Genomic DNA, 26,581 nt, shown 5'->3' with positions numbered 1-26,581 from the left:
CCAAGAACATCAAAAGACATCATAAATAGTATCAAAAAGATGTACCACACATAAAGATTCAGTACAAATGCATAAGGGTGATGATTAAGGAAAACAAGTATCCACCAGTATGCTGTGCCCAAAGTATAAAACAGACTGACAAAGTCAGCTCACTAGTAACGGCAGAGCTGCAAGCCACTGCTATACATAATAGTCTACCCCCGGGGGTTATATATCATCTGGGTCCAGTCCGGTGTGTCTCTCTAGCCTGTACGATAGCGGTAAGCTCTGCATCATTTATGTATTTGACTGGTAGACTATTATATATAGCAGTGGCTTGCAGCTCTGCCGTTACTAGTGAGCTGCCTTTGTCAGTCTGTTTTATACTTTGGGCACAGCATACCGGTGGATACTTGTTTTCCTTAATCACCCTTATGCATTTGTACTGAATCTTTATTATATATGTGTGGTACATCTTTTTGATACTATTTATGATGTCTTTTGATGTTCTTGGATATTTGAATAAAATTTATACTGTTATACCCATTATACTCCTTTTCCTCTTGAATTCTCATGTATTAGGAAGTGCCAGCTTTAGGATATGGACATTGGTGGTTAAATCTATATGTGTGTATATATATATATATATATATATATATATATATATATATATATATATATATATATATATATATATATGTGTATATACACACACACGCGCACGCGCACACACACACACACACACACACACACACACACACACACACACACACACACACACACACACACACACACACACTGTATGTATGTATGTGTGTATATATATATATATAATATCCCCAGCCTGGACTGGTGATATGTGTCCCCCCTCAATTACTCGTACCTCTAAGGGAAGCCTTTCCAGTGACTATTTGCCCTCGGTGCAGTTCCCTGACTGACCTGGAGTAAGTGGTGGCACCAGAAAGCCGATCCCTGCTGGGTCATTCTCACCCCTCTCCAGAGGTGAATGAAGTCGACACACCCCTTCCCCTGTACAATCCGTCACAGACTGCTAAAATACAAAAGTGGCACAAAAGCGGGCACCAAAGGCTGTTATCAAAAGGGTTAAATGACTTTGGGCCACTGATCTCACACTACCATTACATAGATAGTGACGCCCAACATCAAACTTGGGGGATGGCATCAAAGTGGGAAGTTAGCCAAATTTCCCAAATTTGAATAAATGATGTTTTTAACCCCTTTGTGACCTATGACATTTGTGCACGCCTCCCCTTCTTGGGTGAATGCTTCGGCTCTGATCCTGCAGCTTTGCTGGCGCACAACAGCTGATCTGATCTGCTGACATGTGCTCCTAACAGATTCTGGTGTAATCGCGATCCACTCATGGCTGTTAACATGGTAAAAGTCACTGTCAATTTCCAACAGCGTCATTTAACATGGCTACGCCGGAAGTGCGTCACTAATCCCACCCAATGGCTTGTGTGAGGACACAGCATTGTATCTTAATTAACCAGATGTCTATTTTCTGCAAGCCAGAAAGAGTGGACTGTTATTTATATGTTAACTTTTTAATTTATGTGTTTCTTTCTGGTTGGCCAAGAAAACAGACTTTCGCTTCTGTAAGCTGCAATATTGCTTTGTAAGTTGACATTTGATGTGACATACTGTGCGGTTATCCAGGATGACTAGTGAAGTTTGCTGATATGCTAATTACACATTGTCCAAGCCAGCTAGTTTGTTGACTTTTAAAACCGTGGAAGAAAAACTATGGAAGTAGATTATCAAACAATGCCAGGATGTCTTATCAGCATTCTTCTCCTTTACCTGTAAATGCTAATTTAAGGACACTTGTTAACCATAAAAAGAAGTTATATGCTTCTGTGTGAGACCCCTAGATTCAACCAAGAGATCCAGGCATCCAAACATCTAGAGACTCTATAGGACAGCAGCCAAGGCATCATGCATCCATCACAGGGACACAGATTTGTCATTCTACAGGATGCCAGCCTAGGGGACCTTGGCCATGGCTGGAAGAATACAGATCTGCTCAATTGACCATCGCTGAGCCATAGATATGTTTGGAGAAAGTCAGGATTGAGACCCGCCAGTCACCTGGCTCCGTGGAAATGTTCGGAGAAGGCAGGTTGTTACCCTCCGGTCAACTGGCCTTTTACCTGAATGGACTGTCATCTTCCTTAGGCTACATTCACATTTGCGTCGTTGGGCGCAACGTCGGCGACGCAACGCGACACAACCAACAACGCATGTACACAACGCAGCGTTTTGCGATGCATGTGTTGTCATAAGATCCTACAGATCAGGACTTTCGGCGCAGGGAAAACGCTACAAGTAGTGTCCCCTGCGCCCTATCTTGTGCGTCTATATGATGCATGTGTCGTAAAATGCAGTACAAAGCATACCGGCGCATGACCATGTGCCCCCCCCATGTTAAAGATAGAGGCGCATGACGCATGCGTCGGTATGCGTCGACGACGCTGCGCCCAACAACGCAAATGTGAACGTAGCCTAAGCTTGTCATTACCTTCACTCTGTGTGCATGCCACAGGTGGGGTAGTCGACCCTGGAAGCTCTGAAGTAACAGCTGCTCTTATCCTGGCAGGATGATAATGTAATGTGCGCCATATTGAGGTACTTTGCTGGGACTGTTCTCCGTGTTATCTGCCTATTTTGTGGTTTAATAAAGTATTGCCACACTGTTTTACCCTCACCCTGTGTTGTCAGAGTAGCATTATGCTCATGTTGAAAGGAGAGCAGGTGTTCAGTGGGACGATCCCTGTCCACGTGGTTTTGGCTAGCGGACCGTGGCTCCCACCGACCTCCCTGTGTCTCCACAGGAGAGGGGCCATTTCGCGGGCACATGTCCTTCACTACCTCCCTATCAATGGCCACTGGAAAACTAAGGAGCCAGGGTTGCAGGAGGTTAGAAACCCAGGTGTACATATCTCCTCTATGGGTAGGACACAAATTTTTCTGACTGCTGAAATCCATTTGGGCAAAAATAAGGTGATTATTTCTGCCTTTGTGAACACTATTTTGAGTAATGCTAGGTTTGTCCAGGGCCTCAAACACATACTGTCCTGACCTATACCCATAATCTCCATTGACTCCACACCTTTGAGACTGGTATTTTACTCCAGTCGTCCAAGGGTTACATCTACAGGTAGGTGCCAAGGGTGGACACCCAGTCTGTGCCTAAATACCTGTCTGACTTAGGGGTTGTTTTCAGAGCAGTGGTGCCAAGAACTTCCTACCCATCGTCCTTATGACAGCGCCGTTAATCTTGTCCCTGCGGCCAAGCTGCCAACGAGCAGACTATATAATAAGTCTGGTCCAGAGAGGCAGGCCATGAAGGATTATATCGCGGAAAGTTTGGCAAAGGGTCATTTCACACCATCATCATCCTCCATTGCTGCAGGGATTTTCTTTGTAAAGAAGGAAGATGGGGGTTATGCCCCTGCCTAAATTTCTGCAAACTCAATCAGATCACTGTCTGGGGTCCTGATCCGCTCCCTCTCAGCCCGGACCTCTGTAATCAGATTGTTAGATAAAAATGGTCTTCTAAACTGGATCTTAGGGGGGGGGGGTGTAATCTCATTCATATTAAAGAGGGTGATGAGTGGAAAACTGCTTTCAATATGCCTGAGCCACACTATGATAACCTTGATGTCATTTGGGGTGACTAATGCTCCCCTCCCGCCATCTTTCATCACACTAAATTACATCTTTAGTCACCTGGTAGATAGATTTGTTATAATCTACCTTCATGACATATTTATTCACTTGACCTTGAATCACATCAGATACATGTCAGGCAGGTCTTACAGGTACTCAGAGACAATAAATTATTTGTCAAACTGGATAAGTGTATGTTCTTGGTTGAGGAAATCCCTTTTCTAGGATATGTTTTATCATCCACCATTTTTCGCATGGATCCTTCGAAAGTCAGGGTGGTACTGGATTGGGGTCGTCCTGAGGATTTGAAATGTTTTGGGTTTTTGATGAACTTACTACTGTAAGTTCATCAAAAACTTTTCTGTGGTGGCCAAACCTATAACAGATATGACCAGGAAAGAGACACTTTTCCAAATGGACCAGTCTAGCCAGAGAGGCATGCGATACCTTGAAGGATTGTATTGCATCTGTGCCAATTCTCATTCAGCCTGACATCACTTAGCCTTTTATTGTATTACTTTACTATATTGTCACAGGGTTTGTCTCCTGGTAAATGGTGTCCATGTGCATATTTTTCTAAAAATACCTGTCATCTGCGGAGAGAAATTATGACATTTTGACTTGGCAATCAAATGGGCCTTTGACAAGTGGCATCATTTTTTTGAAGGGGGCAGTTCATCCAGTTATGATAATCACATATCATAGGAATCTTGTATATCTAGAGTCTGCGAAACGTCTCACGCCTTGACAGGCAAGATGGGCATTGTTCTTCACCAGGTTTAACTTTTTTGTTACATATAGACTGGGGAACAAGAATACTAAAGCGGATACCTTATCTTGTTGTTTTTCCGAGGGTGAAGAAAATTGTGAAATTGTTCCTATACTACAAAAAGTGGTGGTTCTTACGTCTGTGTGCTCCCATCTTGAGAAAGATGTTGAGGCTCAGGGGGGATGCCCTTGCTGCCTGTCCATTAGAGAAACTGTACGTGTGAATCATTGTCTGAGAGTTCTTAGTGAATATAATTATTTAATGATTTGGTCTTGGCTGGACATCCTGGTAATATAGCCACCACAGATATTCTTTCTGATCTGGGAACATCAGGATGTCTGGGAGTATGTAGCCACGTGCAGTTTCTGTGCGCATTGTAAAACCTCTCATACTCTTCCATCTGAGTCTCTCTAACCATTGGCGATTTCCAGTAGACCTTGGACTCATTTATCTGCCGATTTTTATCACTGATCTACCCGTGTTGGCAGGTAATGCTGTAATCTTGGTGGTGATGGATAGAATCAGTAAAGTGCCATATTTTATTGCGCTACCCGATTTACAAAACGCCAAGATCTTGGCGCAAATTTTCATCAGCGAAATGGTAAAATTACATGGGATCCCGACCGATATTGTTTCTGATAGGGGTGCAATTTATTTTCAAACTTTGGATGGTGTTTTACTCATTTGGGGATCCATCTGCTGTTCTCTTCAGCACTTTACCCGCAATCTAATGGGTAAACTAAATATGATAGCCAGAATCTTAAGACTTATATTAGGTGTTTTATGTCTGAGAATCAGGTAGATTGGGTTACCGACTTAACTCTAGCTGAATTTGCGGTAAATTATCATTGTCAGGAGTCTACTGGTGAGTCCTGCTTTTTGGGGCATACAGGTTTCATCCTCAGTTCCAATCATTTAATAGGAATCGGTCTTCGGGAATACCTCAAGAAAAACGATTTTCATCATCAATTATGTCTGTGTGGCAAGGGGTTCTTGATAATTAGAGGAAGATGAGTTCCAAATATAAGAGTATGGCTGATAGGAGATGTTTGGTGGGTCCGGACCTGTGTGTTGGTGACTTGGTGTGGTTGTCCTCAAGGAACATTAAGTTGAAAGTTCCCTCTTGGAAACCATGTCCCAGGATCATCGGTCCTTATAAACTTGCGACCGTCATCAATCCCGTAGCTATCCTCCTTGCTTTGCCGCCCACCTTTAGTATCCTTAGTGCATTTCATCCATCTCAACTCAAAAAATAAGTTGCGTCCTCTGTACCATCACCGCTACAGCCATATTCAGTCATTGGATGGAAATTTGGAATTTTGGAAAGCAAAGATAGTTGATTCTCGTTTAGTTCGTCGGTTGTTTCAGTATCTGGTACACTGGAAAGGATACGGTCCTGAAGAGAGGATGTGGGTACCGGCATCTGACGTCCATGCAGCCAGGCTAATCCAGTCTTTTCACGTGGTACACCCTGATAAACCTGGTTCTGAGGTTCTGAAGGTCCCTCATAGAAGGGGAGCTATGTTCACTGGTTTACTGTGACAGAGAGGAGCCAGAAGACCGCAGCGTCTGATTTCTTACTCCTTCACTGATTTGAAGCACTTCACCTTCGTAATTGTGTAAGCTTCTTTTAACAGTGCAGGGCTCAATCTGCTCAGATGACATCGCTTGGAGGTTTTTCCTGCGTTATGCTCTCAGCTGTGCACTGTTAGCCACTCCCATCTCTTATATAAACTAGGCCCTGGCTAGCACTCATTTTCAGTTAGCTTATGCTGCATGGCTGGTTGGTGGTTATTATTGGAGAAGGTGTTTGGTGGATTTATCTGTGACTGTTGCTATTTTGAGTGTGTGATAATTCCCTTCTACTTTGGTTCAACCCCATCCTCCACTCTCCGATGCATTCATCCGCCATGCATGAGGGCGGATTTAGGAGCTAAGACAAGGTACGTGGCTCCGGCGTCTTCACCATCAAAAGTAATCTGGGTAACATGGCGAGCTAGTGCGCCCCTAGCATAGGGACAGGAATGGAAGGTCCCGGGACACCCGACAAGAGTTTGACAATATAAAGTGGTGCTAACCCATGAAGTGCTTTGTGAGTGAGAGTGATAAGTTTATATTAAACTCTGTAGTGGATGGACAACCAGTGCAATGATTGGCCCAGGGTAGAGGTATAAGTGTAGCGGTTAAAAAGGAATATAATCCTGGCTGCTAGATTCAGGATGGATTGGACAGTGGAGAGTTTACTAAGGGGGAGACCGATTAGTAGATAGTTGCAATAGTTCAGACGACAATGAATAAGACCAACAATAAGAGTTTTTGCCTAACCAAAAGTAAGAAAAGGTTGAATTCTAGAGATCTTTTCCAGGTATAGTTGACATGAGCAAGGAGTGATCGGTTTTGGGCAGTGAAGGAAAGATCTGAATCAAATATGACCCCAAGACAGCACGTATGTTGGGGTAAGTAATGATAGAATCACATATGGAAATAGCAATATCAGGCATAGGTAGGTTAGTGGAGGGAGTAAAAACAAGTAGTTCAGTTTTAGATAGAGGGAGGACATAATCTTAAAGATAGTGGTATGACAATCACTGGTTTAAACTTAGAGTATAATTGATGAAATCTTCGGCCAGATCGGACTTTCTCCACAAAAGTTTGTTCGCACATGGTGCACCACTGGAGACAGCGTGTTTGCATCATCTGCCAGGGTTGTTGCCATTTGTGCCAAGGTGTTTTAAGTGTAGGCTGTACAGCTTCATCCAGAGCACTTTGCAGCATCATTAGGTCAATGACATCACATGATTAAAAACTGACTAGCTGAATCCTTCTAAGCTCTGTGTAGTTGCTTTTAGGCTATGTGCACATGTCAGGATTTCTTGCAGAAATTCCCTGAACAAAACCGGACATTTTCTGCAAGAAATCCACATGCGTTTTTGTCGCGCGTTCTCGCGTTTTTTTGTGGATTTTTCCGGAGGTTCCCAATGCAATAATACAGTGGGAAATCTGTAAAAAATCCGCAAAATTAATGAACATGCTGAGTTTTTTACCGCGATGCATTTTTCTTTGCGGAAAAAAACGCAACATATGCACAAAAATTGCGGAATGCATGCTAAATGATGGGATGCATATGTATGCATTTTTATCGCGTTTTATAGCAAAAAAAGTGACAAATCCGGAACATGTGCACACAAAGCTGGGTCAGGAAATGAAGAGGGGAATGTGTCATGCAGCCTGAATAGGGGAATGCGTCATGCAGCCACAAGAGACTTCCTGTTTTTACGTAGAGCAGAGAAAAGATTTAATTGGATAGAAATGTAAAATGAGCAATTGTAAGTACACAGTGCCATATAATATGACAACTGCAATATATTATGTGGATAAAAACTTTGATGGGAGTTCTTCTTTAAAAAATTCTTGTTACTTTTTTTTAAGTTGCACATTAACAACGTTTTTTTTTTTATTTTCAGGTACATGAAAATCAGAAAAGTAACCATATATTGAGCTGGAAATGTTGAGAGCAGTCAAGGATGGTAAAAACCCAGCACCTGATGAGGCCTTTCTGGCTGAAATGTTAGTACAGAGAAATGCTAATGCTTTCTTTGACAAATTTGATAGAAGTGAGGTACAAGAACTTTTGGTGCATACTACTTCAAGCTGGCTTGTGTCAATGGATGATGCCAAATTACCCCTCCAGCTTCCTAGTGGTTTAATAACTGAGATGAAAAATCTTACCCAATCAAAAATTATTCTCTTAGCTCCAGTGGAACCGGACGTTATCCTGGATTGTCGGGAAGTTCATCAAATATTAAGAGAACTTGTTGTTGGTATTTATTGCTTTAACCAAGTGCCATCCATCAGCCTAGAAGCCAATTTTGACTGTAGTACATCCTGCCAGCTGCCCCCTGCTTATTGTGACACTAAAGTTGGGCAGATCATGATAAGTGTAGACTATATGATGAAGGCTTTATGGCATGGAGCATACATGACAGCAGAAAAACGAATAAGGTTCTCTGAATTTTGGAGGTCTGCAATGGATGTTGATGCAAATGGACAGGCCCAAACCAAGAAAAATGTATTTAAAGAGTTTTGCTCAGCAGGTAAGGTTCACAAGAATTCTGTTTATATTTTACCAACTACTTTACAGTTCCTTTTATCATTTCTTCTGACATGGAAACAGGCAAATTAACCCCATAATGACTGCCAAAACACTTTTAATATTACAGTCAATAAAGGGTCAATATTCTACCATGCTGTAGATTACATCTATTGTCAAGAGTAATTACCATATATACTCCTGTATAAGCCGAGATTTTCAATGCATTTTTTTGTGCTGAAAACGCCCCCCTCAGCTTATACACGAGTCATTGTCCAGAAAGCCGGAGGGGAGTGGCGGAGCAGCGGCAGGAGCCGACTAACAGAAGACATGGTACTCACCCTCCTCGCGCCATTGCTGCATCTTCATCCCTGTATCTCTGTCCTGGCACCGGCAGCAGTCATGTGATACCGCTCATTAAGGTAATGAATATGCACGTGTCTCCACTCCCATAGGCGTGGAGTGCATATTCATTACTTTAATGAGCGGTACCACGTGACTGCTCAGCACAGGAGAGCTGCTGCGCTGGGACAACGGAGATGGCGCGAGGAGGGTGAGTAGGATGAGGGGAAGTGAGCCACGCATACAACGATGGGAGGGGCGTGAGCCATACATGACCGGGGGAGCCATGCATACAACAGGGGGACCCACACATACCAGAACAGGACGGGTGGGAGCCACACATAGCAAGACAGGACGGGGGAGCCACACATACCAGGACAGGACGCTGGGAGCCACACATACCAGGACAAAACGGGGGAGCCACACATAGCAGGAAAGGATGGGGGAGCCACACATACTAGGACAGGACTGGGGATCCACGCATAGCAGGACAGGGATGAGGGGACAATGCATACATGGCTTATACTCAAGTCAATAAGCTTACCCAGGTTTTTGTGGTAAAATTAGGTGCCTCGGCTTATACTCAAGTATATACGGTAGTTGGGGCGTGGCCTAGCGGGAGATGTAAGAGGACGTGGATCGGATCTCTCCCTGCTGCCCGACCGGTGATCAGTACTTACCAAAGGCTCCGCCGAACGCCAAATACCGTGGGGAGAGCTCCTGAGCATACGGGGAGCAGAGGAAACCGGCCGCACTGCGAGAACGGCACGGTATGACACGCAAGAGGCAGAAGGAGGTCGGGATGGCAGGCAGCACGCGCTCCCAAGATGGCGCCGGCAGCGCTGTGGAAGAAGCAGCAAGGGCTGATGCTGCATACCAGAGGCGGCTTGAAGTGATCGCCAGGCTGGAGCAGTTCGCCAGAACAGAGGACTCAGAGCGTCTGATGGTGGGAGCCGGTGGAGAGGTAACAGGAGGAGCGGCAGGCTTAGGGGAGCAGGTGGATGTGAGGTCTGGGGCACAGGCAGAGGGGATGGTGAGCGGAGCCTCCACAGCACATATTACAGCACCAGTTATGAGGAATGCTTCACTGAATGTGGTAGCTACACCAACCCAGGATTATGCTGCACAGATGGAGTCTGTGAGAGATGAGGGGGCAGGGGAGCCAACCCTGAAAGATATTTTTTCTGCAGTACTATTTTGTAAGACTGCACTGACAACCCTAACTGCCCAGGTGGATGACCTTAAAGGGGAAGTTACCTCTTTTCGCTCGGCTATGCACAAGATGGAGGGGAGAGTTGAAGTGCTGGAGGAACGTGTGGGAGGTGCAGAAGATCAAATTGCTGAACTAGCAAAAAGAGAGAAAAAATATGTCCAGCGCATTGCGGAGTTGGAACTTAAAACTGACGATTTGGAAAATCGTTCGCGCAGGAATAATTTGAGAATTGTAGGTGTGCCCGAAAAGACCGAAGGAAACAACTCCACTGACTTTATTGAGACATGGTTGAAAACTAAGGTTGGAGGGGACAGTCTCACTAAATTATTCGCAGTAGAGAGAGCTCACCGGGTGCCGACCAGACCTCTGCCCCCTGGCTCCGCCCCACGGACCTTTCTAGCCAAATTCCTAAATTACAGAGACCGAGATATTTTCCTAAGGAAAGCCAGAAATATGGAGGAATTAACTATTGATGGCAACCGAATATCTCTATACCCTGATTATTCCACAGTTGTACAGAAGCTCAGGATGAAGTTTGGAGAGGCAAAAAGACGCTTACGTGAACTGGGCCTGGTTTATTCTATGCTATATCCAGCTAAACTACGTGTGGTGGCCATGGAAAAGGTTCACTTTTTTCAAAATCCTGAGGAGGTGTCTCATTGGCTGGATTTGAATGCTAAACGTATTGGAGCAGAAAAGATCCGCTGAGGAACATCAGACGTGAACTTCAGGCTGTTGTGATAGCTGTGGGAGGGGAAGAAAATTGAGTTGTTGATTTATTCTGGTTTATTACTAGAGGAATCTGATATGTGGTTCTTGTGCGTTAAAGTTGTGTTCGGCGGCGCAACTGTCTATATATTCTGTTTTAAAGGGCGGAGGGAGGAACGACTGAAGGAAAGGGTTCAACTCATTGGGAGTTGGTGTTGGCTATTGAGCCACTGTTGAGACTGCGAAAGCGCGTTCCCCTTTCTCATACAGAGAGGGAGTAGGAGACTTTTTCTTGATTGGTAAAAAGTTTTGGGGGGTCTTGGGGGAGGAAGTTATTGAGGGAAGGGAAGGGTAAGGTTAGGGTTTTGTTTTGAATAATGAGGATTTGGGAGGGAGTTTTGGGTAGGTGGACCCAGGTTGGGGGGTTAAGAGAGACCAACGGAAGGAAGCTGAGCAGTTCTGCCATTATGCAAAATGATGGGGGATAAAGTAAAAATTTTGAGCTGGAACATTAGGGGTCTATCGAATGATACCAAACGTAATGCTATCTTGCAATATAGTTTGAAGCAGAGACCCTCGCTGATATGACTCATTTAGTAAAAGAAAAGATGGGTTTATTGCAGAAAAGATGGGTGAGGAAGGCATATCATTCTCGGCACATTCTCGGCCTATGCTAGAGGAGTGTCAATACTTGTACATACAAGCGTACCGTTCGAGGAGGTAGAGGTGGTAATAGATAGTGACAGACAATATGTATTCCTTGTGTGTAAGATATATGCTAAGTTGTTGTGTGTCGTGTCGGTGTATATTCCTCCACCGTACTCAGGGAAAAAACTACAGGAAATCCTAAATCTATCCGGCAGGTGGGGAGGAGTTCCGTTAATTATAATAGGAGACATGAACAATATTATTGATGATAACTGGGATAGGGGGCAGCATGCTAGATTGAGGACGGAAGGGAATTTGACAGCATTTGGTAGCTATTTAAAAGAGGTGGCATGGAGGGACTTGTGGAGAGTTCGTAATAATGACATATACTGTTTCTCCTGTTACTCGGCGACATATGGCTCTCTATCCCGGATTGATTTGGCTCTGGGTAATGAAGGAATGGATAGGATGGTACAGGAGATAGACTATATGCCTAGAATACTATCGGATCATAGTCCATTGGTAGTAACACTGCAAATTGAAGGCCCTGGGGAGGCAGTTAAATTGGGGTGGAAAATTAACCCTTTTTGGTTAAAAATTCTTGATATGGGAAAGATCGGGGAAGAGATAGGGGAATTTTTTAAATTTAATGATGGTAGTGCAGCGAAGCATGTGTTATGGGACACCATGAAAGCTTATTTGAGGGGAATATTATCTAAAGAGATTACTAGGCATAAAACAAAAACAAGGGAGTCCGACAAAATTATACTGGAGGAATTGAAGGCAGCAGAGGCTGAATTGAGTAATGTACGCACTCAGGACACCATGAACCGTATGAAGATGGCCCAGGAGGAGGTTAACAAACTACATTTACGCAAAGCAGAGAGGGCGAGAGCTTTCCAAAAAGAGGCATTTTATGCGGAAGGGGAGAAAGTAGGTCATCTACTGTCGGTGATAACATCTGCTCAGAGGGACTCGACACATGTACACGCTCTGAAACTAGCAAATGGTAATATTGTAACATGGGGCCCAAATTTTGGAGGGGTTTAAGGGATTTTATAGTGATTTATATGCATCGCATACGGGGCAAAAGGAAGTTGAAATTAATAGATTTCTAGAGGAGGCAAACTTACCTAGGCTGGAAGCTGAGGAAAGAGATTTGTTAGATAGGCCGCTTACGGTGGAGGAGTTGGAGGGTGCTTTGAGGTCGATGGCTGGGGGGAAGGCTCCGGGGGCTGACGGCGTCCCTGTTGAGATATATGATGTCCTTTCTGAAGAGTTGTTGACCAGATTGTTGGGGGTGTTTGAGGAGTCACTGGAGAGGGGAATGTTGCCTGCTTCCATGAGAGAGGCCACTATTGTGGTCATTCCTAAACCTGAGAATAACCCACGGTTGCCGGAGTCATACAGACCGATATCACTTCTGACAACAGATGTTAAGATTCTGGCTAAGGCCTTGGCGAACAGACTGACTCAGGTGATAGAAAAGGTGGTTAATTCGGACCAATCTGGCTTTATGCCTAATAAATCCACTGCCATCAACTTGAGAAGGCTATTCCTCAATATGCAGATACCGGCGGAGAATGCTGGTAGGAGGGTAGTAGTTTCCCTCGACGCACATAAAGCCTTCGATAGTATAGAATGGCAATACCTGTGGTCGGTTCTGGGTCGCTTTGGGTTTGGGCCAGTTTTTGTGTCATGGGTAAGACTCCTATACTCCTCTCCAGTGGCTAAACTTAGGGTGAACAACGCACTGTCGGAGAGCTTTCAGCTCTTTCGAGGTACTCGGCAGGGGTGCCCGTTGTCCCCGTTGCTGTTTGCTCTGGCAGTGGAACCACTGGCAGCGGCTATCAGAAGGTCTCAATTAGTAAAGGGGTTTGTGTATGGGAAAATGGAGGAGAAAGTTGCTCTATATGCAGATGATATTTTGCTTTTTCTTGAGGACCCTGGGGAGTCTTTAGGAAATGTGATTTCATTAATTGAAGGATTTGGGCAAATTTCTGGATTGATTATCAACTGGGATAAATCAAGTGTTATGCAGGTGGATAGGGAAGTAGATTGTACGAGGGAGGTGGAGCAGAATACGAAATTAAGGGTGGTGACGCAATTTAAATATCTGGGGATTCAGGTTTCTCTTCCCTTAACTAGATTTGAGGAACTTAATCTTGAGCCTTTAATAAACAAACTACGCGTCAAAATTACAGCTTGGAATAAGCTACATTTGTCGGTGGTGGGTAGAGTAAACCTACTTAAGATGGTGGTGATGCCACAGGTTTTGTATATTTTGCATAACTCTCCGGTATGGATCCCTCTGACCAGATTTCGTAAACTACGATCATTATTTGGGGAATTGGCGTGGGGTGGGAAGAACCCTAGAATTAGGCAGGAGATACTGCAGAGGCCTAAAGATGAGGGGGGACTTGCCCTGCCTAATCCCTGGTTATATTTTTTATCTGCGCAAAGCCAACATCTTAGGGGTTGGGGGGATGGACTTGAGAAAGGTCAGGGACATAGTAGCTTGGTACATATAATTGACAGGTGGCCCTTGGGTCAGGGTTTAGAAGCTGGCATATTTAAGAAGTTGGGAACTTGTTTTCACACCGTAAATTTGATCCATAAGGTATGGCAGACAATTAAAGGTATAAGGGGGGTTGTGAAATTCACTGAGTTTTCGCCTATATGGGATAACCTCTCTTTTCAAGAATTTAATCATATGGAAGGAATGGGAGAGTGGAGGGAAAAAGGCATTCTGTTGATAGGTCAGTTGATTCACAACGGGAATCTTAAATCTTTTGGTATGCTGCAGCAGGAATTCCATTTCCCGGGGTTAAAGTTGTATCAATATAGAAGGGTTCAGCACACATTTCAGGCACAAAAAAAGAGAGGGCCTATAGTGATTCAGAAGGATCTAATGTTGGATTTTATATTAAATAACAACGGAACAAAAGGGGCAATATCCGAAGTATATGGTGATTTGTTACATACCTTTCTATTGGATTACCCTATTAAGGCCAGAAGGAAATGGGAGGATGAACTGGGGCAAATAGACGATGATAGGTGGGAGTCCATACTGGAATACATACCTAAGTTGTCGATGAGTGAGCCTGGGAGACTGTCGCAATTATATGTGATAAATAGGGCCTACAGGACACCTGACATGTTGTTTAAAGCCGGGCTGAGAGACGATTCTGGGTGCCCCAGGTGTTCCCAGTCTCAGGCTGGTATGCTGCACATGTTGTGGCTGTGTCCCAGATTGTTCGCATACTGGGTTGTAGTGCTGAACCAGATAGGGGTGATTTATGGGTGTACGATTCCTAGGGATCCGGTGGTGTGTGTACTTGGGTACGTGGAGGAAATCCTGACCGACGAAACTGCCAAAATGGCAATTGCTAGATTATTGTTCATTGCAAGAAAGGTGATCGCAAGGTATTGGATTAGGGAGGAACCTCCTACTAGACGGGAGTTTATCGCACAAGCGAATCATATTGTCCAGCTCGAGAGAAGCATATATAATAAGAGGAATAGGATGGGATTTTTTCAAAAGCTGTGGCAGCCATGGCTGGATGGGAATAACTGAACGGCGGTGGTAAAATTATGTTAATAATAAATATGTATGTACTGCTTAATCTTTTCTTTCCAAGAGAACTGTATGATTGGAGTTGGTCGTTAAGGGGGGAGGGAGGGAGGTGGGGGGGTTTGTTTCTTGTAAAAATCAAAATATTGATGTATATTGTTATCTGAATGGATATTGTTGTATATCTTTTGCATAATAAAAAATATTTGGTTTAAAAAAAAAGTATATACGGTAGTCTATAAGGGCTGGAATTAATATATAATGAGACAGTTCTGTCCTCTTTGTTTGTCACTAGAGAAAATTACTTATTTCACCCACTGTTTGTATTTATTTGTGTGTGTGTTTGTGTATGTATATGTATGTATGTATATACACTGCCGATTTTGCAAGTTATCCCATCTACAAACAGTGAAAACATCTGAAACTTTTATCATAGGCACAATTCAACTATGAGACACAGAATCTTAAAAAAATCCTGAAAACGCATTATATGATTTTTACATAATTTGCATTTTATTGCATGAAAAAAATGTTTGATACAATACCTATTTTCCCCACTGTGTGTATATGTATGTGTATATATACAGCTCTGGCAAAAATTAAGAGACCACCACCTCAAAACCCTGTCATGTGCAGCCCAATCTCCAGAGCTGAATCCCATTGAAAACCTCTGGAATGTAATATAGAGGATGATGGATAGTCACAAGCCAAACAAAGAAGAACTGCTTACATTTTTTTGCGCCAGAAACAGTGTGAAAGACTGGTGGAAAGCATGCCAAGACGCATGAAAGCTGTGATTAAAAATCATGGTTATTCCATAAAATATTGATTTCTGAACTCTTCCTGAGTTAACACATTGTTGTTTCTAAACTATTGTTAACTTGTTTTCTTTGCATTATTTGAGGTCTGAAAGCACTAGTTTTTTTTTTTCTTTTGACCGTTTCTCCTTTTCAGAAAAAAAAAATTCAAAATGTATTGCTTGGAAATTCGGAGACATGTCAGACGTTTATAGCATAAAGAAAAAATTACAATTTACTCAAAAATACTGTATTTTTTTTATTATATGACGCACTTTTTTTCCCCAAAATTTGTGGAGTAAAATGGGTGTGAGTCTTATAATGCGAATGTACCTCACCGTTACCGTTGCTGCAGGTCGCATGAGCCGAGATCTCCATCTGCTCATGCACCGCTCCCTCAGCAGCCATTTTACCGGAGTCCACCACACAGGAAATCATGGGACTGCCGGAGTGGGCCCCAGTAGCATCGGAGACCACCGCAGAACCTGGCAGCGCCAGCTGCACATCCAGAGCACTGGAGACACCAGCAGAGCACTGGGCACCAGCGCCGGACACCCGCAGTAGCACCGTTGGACACCCCTGCAGCGCCACCGGGCACCAGAGACATCCGCAGAGCACTGGGTAGCAGCTCCTGACACCCGCAGACACCCCTTCATCCCAGCCTGCAGCAATGGTACCGGTAAGGTACATTCGCATTAAAGGACGCACCCCATTTTCCCCCAAATTTAGGGAAAAAAGTGCATCTCATAATACGAAAAATACGGCTATAGATATATATATCGAGATAGATAGATAGATAGATAGATAGATAGGTAGATATACACATATATATATACACACACATATACACACACACACATATACTGCTCAAATAAATATAGGGGACACTTAAACAAGAGAATATAACTGCAAGTAAATGAAACTTCTGTGAAATCAAATTGTCCACTTAGGAAGCAACACTGTTTGACAATCAATTTCACATGCTGTTGTGCAAATGGAATAGACTACAGATGGAAATTATTGGCAATTATCAAGGCACACTCAAAAAAGGAGTGGTTCTGCAGGTGGGGATCACAGACCACATCTCAGTACCGATGCTTTCTGGCTGATGTTTTGGTCACTTTTGAATGTTAGTTGTGCTTTCACACTCCTGGTAGCATGAGATGGATTCTACAACCCACACAAGTGGCTCAGGTAGTGCAGCTCATCCAGGATGGCACATCAATGCGAGTTGTGGCAAGAAGGTTTGCTGTGTCTGTCAGCGTAGTGTCCAGAGGCTGGAGGCACTACCAGGAGACAGGCCAGTTCACCAAGACACGTGGAGGGGGACGTAGAAGGGTAACAACTCAGCAGCAGGACCGCTACATAGTTACATAGTTATTAAGGTTGAAGGAAGACTGTAAGTCCATCTAGTTCAACCCATAGCCTAACCTAACATGCCCTAACATGTTGATCCAGAGGAAGGCAAAAAAAAACCATGTGGCAAAGAGTAACTCCACCATGGGGAAAAAAATTCCTTCCCGACTCCACATACGGCAATCAGAATAGTTCCCTGGATCAACACCTTATCAAGGAATCTAGTGTATATACCCTGTAACATTATACTTTTCCAGAAAGGTATCCAGTCCCCTCTTAAATTTAATTAATGAATCACTCATTACAACATCATACGGCAGAGAGTTCCATAGTCTCACTGCTCTTACAGTAAAGAATCCGCGTCTGTTATTATGCTTAAACCTTCTTTCCTCCAGACGTAGAGGATGCCCCCTTGTCCCTGTCTCAGGTCTATGATTAAAAAGATCATCAGAAAGGTCTTTGTACTGTCCCCTCATATATTTATACATTAAAATAAGATCACCCCTTAGTCTTCATTTTTCCAAACTAAATAGCCCCAAGTGTAATAACCTATCTTGGTATTGCAGACCCCCCAGTCCTCTAATAACCTTGGTCGCTCTTCTCTGCACCCGCTCCAGTTCAGCTATGTCTTTCTTATACACCGGAGACCAGAACTGTGCACAGTATTCTAAGTGTGGTCTAACTAGTGACTTGTATAGAGGTAAAATTATGTTCTCCTCATGAGCATCTATGCCTCTTTTAATACATCCCATTATTTTATTTGCCTTTGTAGCAGCTGCCTGACACTGGCCACTGAATATGAGTTTGTCATCCACCCATACACCCAGGTCTTTTTCATTGACGGTTTTGCCCAGAGTTTTAGAATTAAGCATATAGTTATACATCTTATTACTTCTACCCAAGTGCATGACCTTACATTTATCCCCATTAAAGCTCATTTGCCATTTATCAGCCCAAGCTTCTAGTTTACATAAATCATCCTGTAATATAAAATTGTCCTCCCCTGTATTGATTACCCTGCAGAGTTTAGTGTCATCTGCAAATATTGAAATTCTACTCTGAATGCCCCCTACAAGGTCATTAATAAATATGTTAAAAAGAAGAGGGCCCAATACTGACCCCTGTGGTACCCCACTGCTAACCGCGACCCAGTCCGAGTGTGCTCCATTAATAACCACCCTTTGTTTCCTATCCCTGAGCCAGCTCTCAAACCACTTACACATATTTTCCCCTATCCCCATTACTCTCATTTTATGTAACAACCTTTTGTGTGGCACAGTATCAAAAGCTTTGGAAAAGTCCATATACACTACGTCCACTGGGTTCCCTTTGTCCAGTCCGGAACTTACCTCTTCATAGAAGCTGATCAAATTAGTCTGACATGAACGGTCCCTAGTAAACCCGTGCTGATACTGGGTCATAAGGTTATTCCTCTTCAGATACTCCAGTATAGTATCCCTTAGAATGCCCTCCAGGATTTTACCCACAGTAGAGGTTAAGCTTACTGGCCTATAATTACCAAGTTCAGTTTTTGCCCCTTTTTTGAATATTGGCACCACATTTGCTATACGCCAGTCCTGTGGTACAGACCCTGTTATTATGGAGTCTTTAGAGATTAAAAATAATGGTCTATCAATGACTGTACTTATTTCTTGCAGTACTCGGGGGTGTATCCCATCCGGGCCCGGAGATTTGTCAATTTTAGTTATTTTTAGACACCGCTGTACTTCCTGCTGGGTTAAGCAGGTGACATTTAATGGGGAATTTTTATCACTAGTCATTTTGTCTGCCATGGGATTTTCTTTTGTAAATACTGATGAAAAAAAGTCATTTAGCATATTGGCTTTTTCCTCATCCTCATCCACCATTTCACCCAGACTATTTTTAAGGGGGCCAACACTGTCATTTTTTAGTTTCTTACTATTTATATAGTTAAAGAATATTTTGGGATTATTTTTACTCTCTCTGGCAATGAGTCTCTCTGTCTCAATCTTTGCTGCCTTGATTTGCTTTTTACAGAATTTATTTAATTTTCTGTATTTATTTAATGCCTCTTCACTACCTACTTCCTTTAATTCTCTAAATGCTTTCTTTTTGTCCCTTATTGCGCCCCTTACAGCTCTATTTAGCCATATTGGTTTCCTCCTATTTCTAGTATGTTTATTCCCATACGGTATATACTGTGCACAGGTCCTATCCAGGATGCTAATAAACGTCTCCCATTTTCTTTGTGTATTTTTGTGTCTCAGGATATCGTCCCAGTTAATTGCACCAAGATCCTCTCTCATCCATTGGAAATTTGCCCTCCTGAAGTTTAGTGTCCTTGTCACCCCTCTACTACACATCTTATTAAAGGAGACATGAAAACTTATTATTTTGTGATCACTATTCCCCAAGTGACCCCCAACCCTTATATTTGATATGCGGTCTGGCCTGTTGGTTAATATTAGGTCTAGCAGTGCCCCCCTCCTTGTTGGGTCCTGAACCAGTTGTGAAAGGTAATTGTCTCTCATAGTTGTCAAAAACCGATTACCTTTGCTGGAACTGCAGGTTTCTGTTCCCCAATCTATTTCAGGGTAGTTGAAGTCCCCCATAATAATGACTTCTCCTTGAGTCGCAGCTTCATCTATTTGCTTTACGAGGATATTCTCCATTGCTTCCATTAGTTTTGGAGATTTATAACAAACCCCTATCAGTAATTTATTATTTTTTCCCCCTCCCCTTATCTCCACCCACAGGGACTCTACATTTTCATTAAATTCACCTATATTATCACGCAGGATGGGTTTAAGGAAGATTTTACATATAGACACACCCCTCCCCCTCGCTTATCTGTACGGTCATTTCTGAACAGGCTATAGCCCTGCAAGTTAACAGCCCAGTCATGGCTCTCATCCAGCCATGTTTCAGATATCCCCACCATGTCATAATTATGCTCCAACAACATTAGTTCTAATTCATCCATTTTGTTGGCGAGGCTTCTGGCATTAGTATACATGCACTTGATGTTACTCTCTGTACCTCTATTCTTTCTTAAATTACTAACTGTTCTAACCCCACCCCCCATGCCACCGCCACCCCCAACTTCCTTATTTGTGCCCAGGTCTCTATCTGCACTATCTTCCCCTCCTATAAAATGAATACCCTCCCCCCCCAATCCCTAGTTTAAACACTCCTCCAACCTTCTAACCATTTTCTCCCCCAGCACAGCTGCACCTTCCCCATTGAGGTGCAACCCGTCCCTAGCGTAGAGCCTGTAGCCAACTGAGAAGTCGGCCCAGTTCTGCAGGAACCCAAACCCCTCCTTCCTACACCAATTCTTGAGCCACTTATTAACCTAAGTAATAGCAATTGGATAAAACTTAACCTTTAATTGGTTTGTATAAAATGGTACATATATTGGACTATAAAATAGACAAAGGACAAAACAACAAACCACCCTTGTGCTATGTGCAACCTACCAAACAGAACGGGGGAATAACAACAAAGACAATAAAGTTGACAGTTGTTGAGGGTCACGATATACAATGGCCCTTAATCCCTGGCTGGGGATATGTATTGATAACCAATACCCTTTAGTATATGAGGCTCCAAAATTTGGCCATACAATATTTCTTGGTATGGTATAAATATTCTGAGTATATATCCTGGAGGTGATACTGGCTATATGAAATGACCAATTGGTACCGTTACCACATGTATCACCGTAAACACGTCGGGAGACGCCACGTAGGAGAGAGGCTGGCTCACCCTATATAAATAACGTCTTTTTTTCATCATTTGGGTGAGATCTATCCGTTATATGGATATGTTGTTTTGCACATACATCTGCACATATAGGGCCCGTTGGTAATAGGGTCCTGTGCAGGAACATATTGACCTCACTACCTTGACTCAAAGGGATGCTCGTGGCATATGTCCATGAGGCAGCATGGTCCTAAATCTTTTCAAGCATAGTGGTATTGTTTAAGGTCATGATTTGCTCATATAAGCCTCTTGTTCTTGCTGCTATTTCGTGTTGACAGTGTTACAGTTATGATATATGCCTGGCGGGTAATCTACTCATGTTCCCACAATAAGGTTCTTATTTATACCCTGAGCTAATATGCATTGTGTTTTTTTTACATACCTATAAGTGGGGAACTTTGGTGTTTACGGTGATACATGTGGTAACGGTACCAATTGGTCATTTCATATAGCCAGTATCACCTCCAGGATATATACTCAGAATATTTATACCATACCAAGAAATATTGTATGGCCAAATTTTGGAGCCTCATATACTAAAGGGTATTGGTTATCAATACATATCCCCAGCCAGGGATTAAGGGCCATTGTATATCGTGACCCTCAACCACTGTCAACTTTATTGTCTTTGTTGTTATTCCCCCGTTCTGTTTGGTAGGTTGCACATAGCACAAGGGTGGTTTGTTGTTTTGTCCTTTGTCTATTTTATAGTCCAATATATGTACCATTTTATACAAACCAATTAAAGGTTAAGTTTTATCCAATTGCTATTACTTATATTTCTATTTGGATCAGTACCCAACTTTATATATACTGTCATAACGATATGGCAGGGTTCCTCACCACGGGCATCGACACAAATCAGTGGTTTGCGGAAGTTACAGATGTTTTTTCAGACAAGACATATACTCAAAAAAAATATGTGCCTTCATTTAATGGAGCCTTTAAAGAACTGACTAAAACATACAAAGATCAAATAGCGTCCTGGTGGGAGGTGCAGAGTCTAGACAATTATATCAAGTCTGGAATTGTCCCTAGGCATCTCAGAATTACGTTAGCACCGGGGTATCGCTATAAAAATCCAGCTTTGTTGGTTAAATGGGAATGGGAAGCTACAGAAAGCTCACTAAGGTTGATGAGATTATTACTGGAGGAAGAAAAACAGAACTTGACTAATTTAAATGATTCTTTAAAAGAACAAATAGAGATCACAAAAAAATTCTCTTCTGAACCAGAATTCTCTAAAAAGGAGATCTTTTTGCATAACTCTTTGGAAAGGTTTCAATATCATTTAAAAGAAAAAAAGCATAAATTTTTTATAAGAGATCTCCAAGACTTTAAAGATAATAAAGCCTATTCCTTTTCCACAGTGAGATCTACCCGATGGACGGAGACGGACATTTCCTCCTCGGAGGCTGAGGCTTCAGATTGTGACACACGTTCAGGCGGGCAGAGGGGTAGAGGGAGAGGTAGGGGCAGAGGTGGCAATTGGGGGCGAGGCAGCAACAAAAGATCACCTCCCAAAAATAGTTTTTTAGAACTAAGCTATCCTCTCAGAAATCGGACAAATCCACCGACATAGATTCTCAAGTGGTCAATCTATCATCAAGACCCCTCACCATAGATGAAACACGCTTATTGAGTAAAGGTCTGTCATTTGTCCCCACCTCAGATATGGACACATTTGAAGAAGTCAAAGATCTCAATTTATTTGTGAGACGGTTGAAATGGAAAAAGTTCTTTGTAAGAGAGGATAAGAAACAATGTGCGGAACTTGGCATTTCGGATGATCTGCTTCAAGATGTACAGTTGTTGTTTCATCTGAATGACCCCATTACGAATGAGGATGGCACCGGTCCATTCACGGATTTGAAAAATAAGAGTTCCAAGATGCCCCCACCAATGGGTGATCTTGGGTCTATTGATATTTTTCTAAATCTTGTCACTGAAGATATTATGAAGCTCTCAGGAATGAAAAAGAGAGGTCAATTTAATCTGTCGAAGAGCGAAATGGCATGTTTGTGCAATCTAGAAAAGGATCACAGTATCACAATAAAACCCTCTGACAAGGGGGGTAATGTGGTTATCATGGATACAAATGAATATCGTGCCATGTGTTTTTCGCTACTCGACAGAAAGGATGAATACAGGGTCCTTAAGCACAATCCTACGGACCAGTTTTTGACCGAATTGAGAGCTATCATAGAGGAAGGCTTTGCAAGTGGTGTGGTGGGGAAGGAGGAGAGAGATTTTCTAATACCTAAAAACCCTACTATCCCCACTTTCTACTGTCTCCCCAAAATACACAAAGAGACTACTCCCCTCAAAGGGAGGCCTATAGTTTCAGGCAATAATAGCCTCACAGAAAGATTGGGGATGTATGTAGATAAAATACTCAAGCCCTTCGTAATTGCTTTAAATTCCCATGTGCGGGACACCACTGACCTCCTAAGTAAACTAGATGGGGTCTGTCTCGAAGATGATATGATATTAGCCAGTATAGATGTGGAAGCATTATACTCCTCCATTCCCCATGAAAAGGGTCTTCTGGCTGTGAACCATTACCTCAGAACTAGGGGGATACAATATGACAAACACAACAGATTTGTTCTAAGGGCCTTAGAGTTTTGTCTTACCAAGAATGTGTTTTTATTTGATCAGAAGTACTTCCACCAGCTCAGGGGCACTGCGATGGGCAGCCCTTGTGCGCCATCGTACGCAAATTTGCTCCTGGGCTGGTGGGAGGAAACAGTCGTTTTTGAGGACTACTCCTCTGTTCCAGATGACAGGATAATACTTTGGCTAAGGTATATAGATGATGTACTGGTCATCTGGAGAGGGAGTATTATTGATTTTGGGAACTTTGTTGAGGGCCTAAATGTGAACGATATAGGCTTACATTTCACACATGAGGCAAGTCCCACGAAGTTGGCGTTTTTGGACATCTGTATAGAAAGGGATGATAGTGGGCCAATTTCCACAAAAACTCATAGAAAGGAAACGGCTACTAACTCCCTCTTGCGATGGGAAAGTAATCACCCTGCCCCCTTGAAGAGAGGGATCCCCAAGGGACAGTATTTGAGAATTCGGAGGAATTGCTCTAATGATGGACTGTTCCGTAAACAAGCCAGAGACCTGCGAGGCAGGTTCTTGGATAGGGGTTACCCCGAGGGGGTGCTGAAAAAAGCTTATAAGGAGACGCTGACAAGAGAGAGGAAAGATCTATTGATACCTAGATCAGAGACAGAAACTGAGACAACTATCCGATTTATAACTAGATATAGTAATGGAGCAAAGGACATTCGTGATATATTTCAAAAACACTGGCCGGTCCTTTTGATGGACAGAGATATTAGGGGACAAATCACCTCATACCCCCAAATTACCTACAGAAAAGGAAGATCTCTGGGCGACAGACTGGTTCACAGCCATTATGACCCAAAGGGCAACATAGGTCAACATCTGCAACATGCAAAAGGCTGTTTTAAATGTGGCAACTGTAAAGCCTGTTCATCCATAACAACCACGAAAAAATTCACCAGTGATGTTACTGGCACTTCTTACTCCATTCGGCATTTCATCAATTGCCGCACCAAGGGCATAATCTACAAAGCGAATTGTGAATGTGGGTTGGAGTATGTGGGGAAAACCAAGAGGGAATTTCGAAGGAGAGTGAGGGAGCATCTTCGAGACATCGAAAATAAGAGGGAGACCCCAGTGGCAACCCACATGAATATCGTACATCAAGGTAACCCCAAAAAAATCACCTTTGTTGGGATAGACAGAATTCTACCATCTGTGAGGGGGGGTGATTGGGATAAACAAATTCTTCAAAAGGAAAGCAGGTGGATCTTTAATTTAAAGACTGTCCAACCTTTAGGACTGAATGAGCTACAGCCCTATAGCTGCTTTCTATAAAATTTTATCTCAACTGATTCATTCACTGGCTATCCTTTATATTCCCCTTTTTTGTTTTCTCCTACCTGTATTTGTTGGCATCTTGGCTCTTAGGCAAAGTAGGCAGGGATAGCCACCGTTGAGTGGGGGCGCCATGGCGTAAGGTCCTAGGGTGCCAACCCCCGCGTTAGGTAGGAGTCAAGTGATATTAATACTCCTTAGGTGTGTCTATGTACCATCCCATTAAAAAATGCTATGCAAAATATTCAAATAATAATTCCTTACATCTCATATTGATTTCATTTCAAACAAACTTTGGTCATTTCCTCCCTATCTGTACCAATGTAGGGACAATAGGGACAGTTAGATAGGGATAGCCTACGTCGAGTGGGGGCGCCATTTGCGCAGGGTCTCTGAGGGTGCCAACCTCCGCGTTAGGTAGGGTACAGAAGTACAGCGGATAGGTTGTAGGGACATAATAGGGAGCCTTCCTTCATCTCTTCTACCCCATGCGGGGTGTCAGTGGTGTCCTGCACTCTCCACATTTTGTATATTTATTTTTATTTTTATTTTTCTTGTATAAATATCATTATTTTCTATAAACTAAGGGCATACAAATTATGCCCTCACTCATTGGATTGTGAGCAATTTCTCTCTCCTCCTTTTCCATCAGGCTTGTTGCCTGTAATGGTGACAACGTTGAATCTATGTTGCCATTTGTGTCCTCATTTCCCTCGTCCTTCCTCATTAGGCCTTTGCCTGCAATAATGACAACGTCGATTATGTCTCCATTTATGTCTTCATTTAAGCATCTGTCCGTTATTCCACCGCATGGTGTTGTTGCTATGGTGAGGGGAACACTGTACCATATCGATGGGTGGATAGGACATTATGAAAATTAACTGTCCTTCCTTTATTGTGCCGTGCCTGGTGGCTATGCCTATCATATATATATGACGGCACAGACGCAGTTTTTAATAGCTATCATTACGGTGCTATCTTTATTACATGTAGGTACAGAACCGAAATAGTTACTGAGTCGGATGGCGCATCACATGGGGGGGGGGGGCGTGATCGTTCCCTCTCCATGACATCCAGCGCGGCACGGTCCGTGAACTATTTTCGGCATACCGGAAGTACCTTGCAGAGCACAGGAGACGCGTCACACGCTGGGGGCGGAGTCTCTCTGGCGCGCCTCCGTGCTTATGGCTTTTTAAACCACAGTAGCGGGGAGATCTGTAAAGCGGCAACTTTAGGTCTTCAAACTCCCCTGATGAGTCCGCATGGACGAAACGCGTCGGGAGACGCCACGTAGGAGAGAGGCTGGCTCACCCTATATAAATAACGTCTTTTTTTCATCATTTGGGTGAGATCTATCCGTTATATGGATATGTTGTATTGCACATACATCTGCACATATAGGGCCCGTTGGTAATGGGGTCCTGTGCAGGAACATATTGACCTCACTACCTTGACTCAAAGGGATGCTCGTGGCATATGTCCATGAGGCAGCATGGTCCTAAATCTTTTCAAGCATAGTGGTATTGTTTAAGGTCATGATTTGCTCATATAAGCCTCTTGTTCTTGCTGCTATTTCGTGTTGACAGTGTTACAGTTATGATATATGCCTGGCGGGTAATCTACTCATGTTCCCACAATAAGGTTCTTATTTATACCCTGAGCTAATATGCATTGTAGTTTTTTTACATACCTATAAGTGGGGAACTTTGGTGTTTACGGTGATACATGTGGTAACGGTACCAATTGG

The 26,581-nt window shown here is 43.1% G+C and overlaps 1 protein-coding gene across 1 annotated transcript in view; it reads left to right on the top strand.

Moving 5' to 3' along the window:
- The window catches only part of ANKAR (ankyrin and armadillo repeat containing), an 898,322-nt gene that overhangs the window by 112,202 nt on the left and 759,539 nt on the right, over nucleotides 1–26,581 (top strand). Inside the window, exon 2 of the mRNA XM_077275585.1 lies at nucleotides 7,906–8,535. Within this exon, the coding sequence (XP_077131700.1) occupies nucleotides 7,947–8,535 (589 nt within the window). The 5' untranslated portion in view covers nucleotides 7,906–7,946. The remainder of the gene's footprint in view (nucleotides 1–7,905; nucleotides 8,536–26,581) is intronic.

Source organism: Ranitomeya variabilis, chromosome 7 (genome assembly GCF_051348905.1).
Source record: "Ranitomeya variabilis isolate aRanVar5 chromosome 7, aRanVar5.hap1, whole genome shotgun sequence".
NCBI classification, from domain to species: domain Eukaryota; kingdom Metazoa; phylum Chordata; class Amphibia; order Anura; family Dendrobatidae; genus Ranitomeya; species Ranitomeya variabilis.
The sequence above is the reverse complement of the archived record's forward strand: the minus strand, read 5'-3'. Positions and strand labels throughout refer to the sequence as shown.